Below are 8771 nucleotides of genomic sequence, written 5' to 3'. Positions count from 1 at the left end.
GGGGGGAGGGGGCTTATAAATTACAGAAATATTTGATAAGAATTCATGAGAAGATATTTGTAAGCATAAAAACATTGTTTCAATACTTCAAAAATTTTTTAAGCAAAGTGTTTAAATTTGCTTTACATCTTGACCATTTTGTAAGATATCGGTTAATAAAAATGATAAGAAATATTACAATTTATTTTAGGAAATCTTATTTTTTTTAAATTTCAAGAAATAAATCATCATAAACGCTGTACTAGGTTACGTAAGAAATAAGCAAGAAAAGAAAATGATCCACATTTCAATGTTTACTGATGAATGATAGGAAATAAAAAATGAGTAGCTCTGATATGGGTTGCTCCATAAAAAAAAGAATTTTAATGATAACAATATGGAAATGTTTGAATTTTAAAACTTAGGTGATTTATCATTCGGAGATATTTGTTAGGAATAGAATAGATTAGAATAGATAGTAGAAGGATAGAAGGATAGAAGGATAGAAGGATAAAAGAATTAGCCTATAGAAGGATAGAAGGATAGAAGGATAAAAGAATTAAAGGCTAAAGGATAGCAATAGAACTGGTTCAAAATATATTTTTAATCTAAGTTCACCATATATTTAGATATATTGTATCCTAAAATACATTTTATATTGACTGTGTGTATTGAATATATTGTGAAAGATATATTTATAGGCATTGAACCCGGGAATTATTGGAAAATGAGAATTCAAAATAAAAATTTAAATTCAGGTGAGAAGTTAGATTGTATAAAAATAGTTCATTAAACTCTTTCCATTTATTATTTTATAAAATGGTTTTCATGAAAATATTTTGATTAGTAGTTTACATTAAAAAGTAAGAATCTTTTGAAATAGTTTTAAGTCTAAGGTAGGATGAGCCGCAATAATTTCCCTTTTTTGTCCCATTTGGACATTTCCTATTTTCGGCAGTTATGAGCCTTAACATTTCTTTTCCCTACAACCACATTTCTATAGGTCTATTTAAAATTATAATCTTTATTTTTGCCAGAAGTTGGTATAGGAAGAAAGATTGTTGTGATTATAATATTATTTTACCTCATATTCTAAATCTGGGATAATATCAACCCCTCCTCCTGAGGGAAGTGTACAGTTTTCCGTTTCTTCCCGCATTTTTTCAACTTCAGATAGTTCGAAGATTTTCTTCCGCCGAACCTCTACAATAATCGGTTCGTCGGCGGTAGACAACTGAGCAAACGCCGCCTCTTGACTTCCAGACACATCTACACCATTCACCTAGAAATAGGTGGTAAATTGGTAAAATGATAGATAGATATATAGATTTCAGATAGATCGAAAAATAGATCGATAGATCGAAAAATAAATCGATAAACGTATGAGTACTTGGTTAAATTGATAAAAAGATAGATACAGAATAAACAGAAATATATAGATAGAGAGATAGATAGATTGATAGATAGATAGAAAGGAAGATAGATAGATAGATAGATAGATAGATAGATAGAGAGATAGATTGATAGATAGATAGAAAGGAAGATAGATTGATAGATAGATAGAAAGGAAGATAGATTGATAGCGTGAAATGCTTTTATCTTTGTTCAAATAGGCGTAAAGAAAGGAAGCAACAAAGTATAAGATCTCTGTAATGTTCTTAAAGCTCAAGGTTGTTCTGTGTTTCTGGTTTAACTAAACTTCCGGGGTGCTTCGCACCCCCTTTTCTATGATGATAATCTTGGCAGTTTTTTTTTCTTGCCAACTAGCACTTAAAAGTTTTTAATTTTGTAAAAAAATTAAATTCTTGAAAATCCGCGAATTTTTTTTTTTAAATCCGCAAAATTTTTTTCTTCTTTGTTTTAAAATGTATACAAAAAGAACATGTTTACAATTTAAATAGAAGATTGGCGCGTAGCGCCCTAAAACCCTAGTTTTGAAAATTTCATGACTAGGGGTATATTGTTCTAAAAATAGTACTTAAAAAAAAGATTTGAATTATGATCATGCCGCAAATTAGTTTAAAGATCAAAGACGACTTTCAAGTTTTATGTCAATTTTTCTTGAATAATGATGGGCCGCTCTGTTAATTTATTTCCACTGAACAGCTGACTTTAACTGGATCAATGATAACAGATTTCTCGATAAAACAAACAATTAAAGTTATCTTTAATCTTTTTGTTTATTTATTTTTAGCCTCAATAGTCAATCTTATTTATTCTATAATATTATAGGATTCCATGAAAAAATGTATTATTGAATTATTTTCACCCTATTTCCAATATCGTAAAAATAAATTAAGAATATTTAATTAGAAAAAATCATAGAAATAAACAATTAAATGTTTTCAAGTGAATCCTTTGTTTACAAGTTTAATCCCATTCCAAAATTTAAATGAGGGGCGTCCTTAATTAAAAGGGCGGGAACGCAATTAATGCGTCGCATAAAAACGCAATTAATTCTTGTCCATCAAATAATCTACTCATTAATCTAAATTCATTAATTCATTTAATCAAAAAGTCCGTCCTTGAGTTCTAAAAATAAGATCAATTTCAAAAGATCAAAAAACCTCGAAAATTGGCCGAATCATCGCCACCTTATTATCAAAAGTAATTAAGTTGTCATCATTATTATCTAGAGTTTTAAACCATTTTTCATTTAGTTGTTTAGCATTCAAGGGGGGGGGAGATTTTTCAACCTTTTAATTTTTTTTATCATAACAGAACTTAATCTTTGAAATCTTTTTAAAAAGATATATTAAAGATTCAATCATTTTCATATTTGTATTAGTTTTTTTTTGTTATTTAGAAGTTTGAATATTATTTTTTGTATTAGTAAAGAGCAGATTGTTAAAGTTCAAAGATAAAGAGTAAATGGAGGGGAGTTAGGCAAACTTCGCATCATCACTTTCAGAGCCACATTCTTTAATTTTCTGGTCCGAGCCACATTAAACTAAAAAAATACTTGGAATTCTTTATTCTGCAGGTCAAACAAAACCAAGAGTAATTTCAAAAGTCAGTAACATTTCGTCTAGTACACTTTCGTCTAAGTTCACTTTTGTCTAGTTCATTTTCGTCTAGTTCTTTTTTGTCTAGTAACCTTTGGTCTAAGTAACATTTGGTCTAAGTAACTTTTGGTCTATGAACAAAATAAATGAATAAAATGTTTTTTAGTTTTACATAGTTAGGTAACATGATTCTTTGTTGTTGTTGTTACCATAGACCAACAGTAGGGTATGAATGAATATGGGAGTGATGAAGTCCTTTTGACAACCATTTTTTATGGGGCAAGGTTCACATTCTACAGAAGATTGTTACATCTTCCTGTAGACGCACTACTTCACGGAACCATCTCATTTAGGCAGTTTAGTTTTAGACCAAATTCCTTACTAAAAATTACTTATACCAAAAGTTACTTGGAGAAAATGTTACTTACTCCTCTCTTAAAGTTACTTAAACCAATTCTTTAATTTTAGACAAATTTACTTACTAAAAGTTAGACCAAATCTTACTTAGACCAAATGTTACTTAGCCGAAATGTTACATAGACCAAATTTTACTTAGACAAAATGTTACTCAGACCAAATGTTACTTAGACCAAATGTTACTTAGACCAAATATTACGTAGACCAAATGTTACTAGACCAAATGTTAGTAGACGAAAGTGTACTAGACGAAATGTTACTGAGCCAGTCTTAAAACTATTAATCAAATTTATCTAACTTTTGATTAAAACAAATTTTATATTTGTTTATCTCCTAACGATTTAAGAGAATACATTTAAATAACGAAAATTACAAGGATGATCTTTAAAGATGATTCTGGATAAGAAAATGCTAACCACAATCGTTAGTTGAAAACAAGGATACCACATCACGCAGTTGGATTTTTAATCTAGTTTTTTATATTCAATTTAGTTTAAAGGGTATTTTGGCAAAATTTTTAGCGAGCAAATGCTAAACGTAATCTTAAATAAGTAGCATTCGGTTTCGTGTTTTTGAAATCAATAATTTAACAATTTTTTCCGGCTTACAGATTTATACTTTTCCATTCAAAATGCATATGCCGACGAAAAAGTCACAGCTTTCTGGAATATTGACAGAACTGTTAAATCCACGTGATCCCATCAAAGAGTAGCAAGTTCGCTTCACAGCAGTAACCGTTAAACCCTTTTTTTCTCATTACAAATGGAGGGCTCTTTAAACATTGTATACCATTGTAGAAATGTGCCCTTTAGGAATGTATGAGTGGTGATAATATCTTTCAACAACGCTAATAAAAAAAATTATAAAATCACGTTAACAATATTTGTGTAGCATATCGGAGATACAATTTATTTATTAGAGTATTTTTTGCTTCATGCTACAGTTTAATTGCAGGCAGGGTTGTATTTACTATGTAGGGATGAGAATCATTTCCGATTTTCAAATTTTAAAGGTTTTTGAACTTTTTAGGATACTAAAAAAGAATTTGAATTATCATATTTCAAATTGTATTCTTTACAGGTTCGATTTTATTACATTCTTCAAAACGTTTTCTCTGTTCAAGGATGCTAAGAAAATGGCGTCGGATGATATCTTTGACTTAATAAAAAGATTGCATTATGTAATAAAGCAAACTATGTAATAAAGCAAAGTTTATTGTGGAGCGTTTTTAAAGTAAAAAACGATGTTTAATAACGGACTGGAAAACGATGCCCACCCCTAACTGTATCTAAATCCAACGTTTTATTAGAAGGAATACAACCCAGCTGTTTAAAGCACGTGCTAAAAATTAACTCCTAAAATTGCGTGCCCCAAAACCCCCTGCTTCCGCCAATTATCCACCCATAGTCCAACAATAAATTCGGGTTAATTTTTTAATTTCGAAGTTTTGTCTAAAAGTTACATAAACGTCAGCACAACACAAATACCCTTGATTGTATATTGAACCAGGGCCACCTGCTAAACATGAAAACAATGCACGCTACAAATTTAATTGTGTTTCCCCTACCCCCTCTCACTTGAACTTATTTCCGGTTTTCCTTAAAAGCCCTCCGCCAATCGCCATCAGTTCCGGTTTATGAAAGAGCTCCTCGATTCTGAACTATCACTTCTTAAAATTGAACTTAAAGCGATAAAAATGAAAGATCGCCGAACTCCCTGTTTAGGAGTGCAACGTAAAAATAACCAAAAAAAAACATAAAATTCCAGAAAGCTGAATTTTTCAATTATGAACCCCCCTCCCCCTTCAAAAACGTTTACGAGGCACAAGAAAGAGAAAAGGGGAGCTAGCTAAGGTGGCAACTGATTGTAAAAGTGGGGAGATTATGAAAGTAACAGACAATCGTTTTTATAACCTGTAAAAGTAATAATTTATACCATTTAGTATTATTCGAAACCAATAAAATGATTTTGTGATACCATTGTAGATAATTTATACATTTTACACCGATACTTTAAACATATTAGAAAACATTTTTAAATGGGAAAATTATCATAAAATAATTCTTTCTTGGTGAAACCTTCTAAGTTTCATTATAACAGATTAAATACTAATCTAATAGCAAATTATGTTAAGAATTTACAGAAAAAAAATTTCTAAACTATTTATAAAAACTGCACACAACCAATTCTTTAATTTCCGTAAAATAGCCATCCCCAATTATTATTTAACAACACCTGTATAGAAATTAAAGACTCCGCAATCTTAGAAAAGCGCAAAGTCTGAATTATAACGCTGTAAAACATATTTCTTTATTACATGAAATATATATACGTACAGAATGTCCTACTTATCTTGCACCATAATAAGTATTACTAGAGCTAATAATTATATAATTAGTTCGAAAACCTAAATTTCTAAATTTTGGCGGAAATATATAAAAAACTTGGTTCAGATTTTAAATTATTAAGGAAACCCAAAATTGATAAAATATCAATATATTTCCAGTTATTTTAATAGATGCCAAAACATTATACAATAGATGCCAAAACATTATACAATAGATGCCAAAACATTATACAGTATAAATTATGCAAGTTTTCACTCAAGTGTCATGTTTTGTAGAACACCCTGCACAATGTGCACGAGCTATATTATATTAAAGTGTTAATAAAAAGGCATGTTTAGCAAATTGCAGAAAGATAATAATTTATGTCATAAAATAAATAAGATTTAAAATGTTTACGACTAATACAATTTATTAAATTGTGATATTGAAAACATTTTTGCTTTAGTTGAAATATTTAACAGTTTTCACGCACCTTTAGTTATTGTTCTTAATAAAATACCGAAATTAACATTGACACAAAGAAGAATTTAATTTTATTCGGAATTACTGGTAAAACTTTGCAAAGTCGTAACTCCTTCATTTTACGGGGAGAAAAACTGTTTTGGTCGCAAGGACATTTTACGAATGAAATACTTTTCAATTAAGCTAAGAAAACGACGATATCTTCTATATTATTGATCAAATAAAGGTTTTAAGCAAGGTACCATTGTCAATTGAACATGATTCTCTTTTTTAGATAGATGCTTACTTGAAATTAAAACGATAGCCCGGTCCTTAAAGTAAAATAAACTGTATTGCAGACTGTAGTTTAAATATGAGCCCGAATTTTTAAATGGTTAAAAATGCTGTAAATAGACTTGCACATGAAACAGTTTTGTATAGCAAACATAATTTGAATAATTCAAGAATACAGACACATTTAATTTTAATTTTTACTTAAACTAAAAACAAATTTTACATACAAATATTCAAACTCTTCTTGGTAAGAAAAACGACTAAATTTTGTAAATAATTCATGTTTAAAGGGACTGTAAAGGAAAATTGAAAGGGGGTATAGGCTGAAAGCTAATAACTTTAGCTCTTGATCGCAACCCATGAAATTTCTGGTGACGCAATATGGACTTAAAAATAATATTATCAATTATATCTTTTAAAAATAGAAATACAAATTTTGAAATTATAATTTTGAGAAGAGCTAGGTTACAATAAGGTTTCTCTGGGAAATCTTTGTTTTCATATTGGTTTCGTATTTGCTGAATATAATCTGTTTAAACCTACTATTCCTATACGAAATTGTATATATAAGAATTTTCGTATAAATTTGTCACACTTTATATCAATTTCTCGAGACAGGAACATCAGATATTACTTTCATGGGCCGCGATCAAGAGCTAAATTAAAGTGAATAGCTTTCAGCCTATACCCCTTTCATTTTTCCTTTACAGTCCCTTTAAGTAATGTAAACTGTCTGTGTATAGACGGAGCTCATCAATTGTTTCATCTCGAGAAAAGGAGGGAAGGGTTCTGCATGCAAATCCTCTAATAGGTTTCTGCACTGTAATCTGTACGGATTTTTAATTTACATTACTTCATTTTGAATTGAAAATTGGCGTATTTTAAACCTTACCTTTAAAATGATAAAATCCATTGTAAAAGTGTCACTTTTAGAATTATTCTTTACAAAACACAATCATTACTTTTAACACCTTTCACATGAACGTTCTCTTTCTCAGGCTTCTGAAGCTACACTGCGGATAAATCGCAATTTTCTACGGGACATTTTTCAGCCCGGCCGGTACGAGAATATCCTATTAGCACGAGTCGAGTCGGTACATTGCCTGTAGTATATCCGGGGCAAAGATGTGAAACCTTCCCGCATTTCTTGTGTCCCGGTCTGAGTTTTCTGTCGTGACGGTTCAAAATAGTTGAGACTTTCTCACGGGATACATTTCCAGTTTGGTATAAAATTGTACTGTTCCGGATTAGGTTTAGTCAGACTTCTTTAGTTTCTTAATTCTTCTGTAATTTAATATTTTGCAAAAGTATTTCTATCTCTTACAGAAGCTTAATGTTCATATTCACAAACATTTCAAAAGTAAAAGAATAAAGGGATAACATTATTTTTATCAGAGTATATATTGGCATATGAAGTCTGTTCTATTTCCTAATTTGTTTTAATTTCAATTTATGATGCAAAATGAGTGAAGGGGAGGGGCATATCACATTCTGGATAAGCGCCATGAGTGATATGAATCTCTAGTGGGGGGNTTCGACTAGCTGGAGCTAAAATATGTATTCGACTAGCTGGAGCTAAAATATGTATTCGACTAGCTGGAGCTAAAATATGTATTCGACTAGCTGGAGCTAAAATATGTATTCGACTAGCTGGAGCTAAAATATGTATTCGACTAGCTGGAGCTAAAATATGTATTCGACTAGCTGGAGCTAAAATATGTATTCGACTAGCTGGAGCTAAAATATGTATTCGACTAGCTGGAGCTAAAATATGTATTCGACTAGCTGGAGCTAAAATATGTATTCGACTAGCTGGAGCTAAAATATGTATTCGACTAGCTGGAGCTAAAATATGTATTCGACTAGCTGGAGCTAAAATATGTATTCGACTAGCTGGAGCTAAAATATGTATTCGACTAGCTGGAGCTAAAATATGTATTCGACTAGCTGGAGCTAAAATATGTATTCGACTAGCTGGAGCTAAAATATGTATTCGACTAGCTGGAGCTAAAAATATTTAAAGTTTTGATCAGGCAAAAATAAAACTATAAGCTTAAAGCTATACATTTGTTCAATCAAACCGTGACACAGAAAAGACGACTTACTATCCCAATTTTTATTTTGGAGCAAACTTGTTAGAAAAGACCATTTTAAAACTTATCCTTATTTCTTGAGTTAACAGTACAACAATTTCCTTGGAACATTTTATCCCTCCCCCCGGTTCCCTTGTTTTTCCTGCACTTATTAATTTCCCTACGCTCATCACCCCCCCTTCTCCTTTCATCGC

The 8771-nt window shown here is 30.6% G+C and overlaps 2 protein-coding genes across 2 annotated transcripts in view; one reads left to right on the top strand and one right to left on the bottom strand.

The window, feature by feature from the left end:
- The window catches only part of LOC111718012 (PDZ domain-containing RING finger protein 4), a gene marked incomplete in the record, with an annotated part of 17344 nt that extends 9860 nt beyond the window's left edge, over positions 1-7484 (bottom strand). The window contains 2 exon segments of the mRNA XM_023493482.1: positions 1064-1261; positions 7377-7484. Coding sequence (XP_023349250.1) covers positions 1064-1261; positions 7377-7397 — 219 coding nt within the window.
- A 462-nt stretch (positions 7485-7946) lies between these two features.
- Positions 7947-8505, top strand: LOC111718013 (uncharacterized). The gene is made up of 2 exons (XM_023493483.1): positions 7947-7963; positions 8010-8505. The coding sequence occupies exons 1-2, from the start codon at positions 7947-7949 to the stop codon at positions 8503-8505; spliced, it is 513 nt and encodes a 170-aa protein (XP_023349251.1).
- Positions 8506-8771: the final 266 nt, after the last annotated feature.

This window comes from Eurytemora carolleeae, unplaced genomic scaffold (assembly GCF_000591075.1).
Source record: "Eurytemora carolleeae unplaced genomic scaffold, Eaff_2.0 scaffold1841, whole genome shotgun sequence".
In the NCBI taxonomy this organism is placed as follows: Eukaryota; Metazoa; Arthropoda; class Copepoda; order Calanoida; family Temoridae; genus Eurytemora; species Eurytemora carolleeae.
Note: the sequence above shows the minus strand (reverse complement) of the source record. Positions and strands in the feature narration are given on the sequence as shown.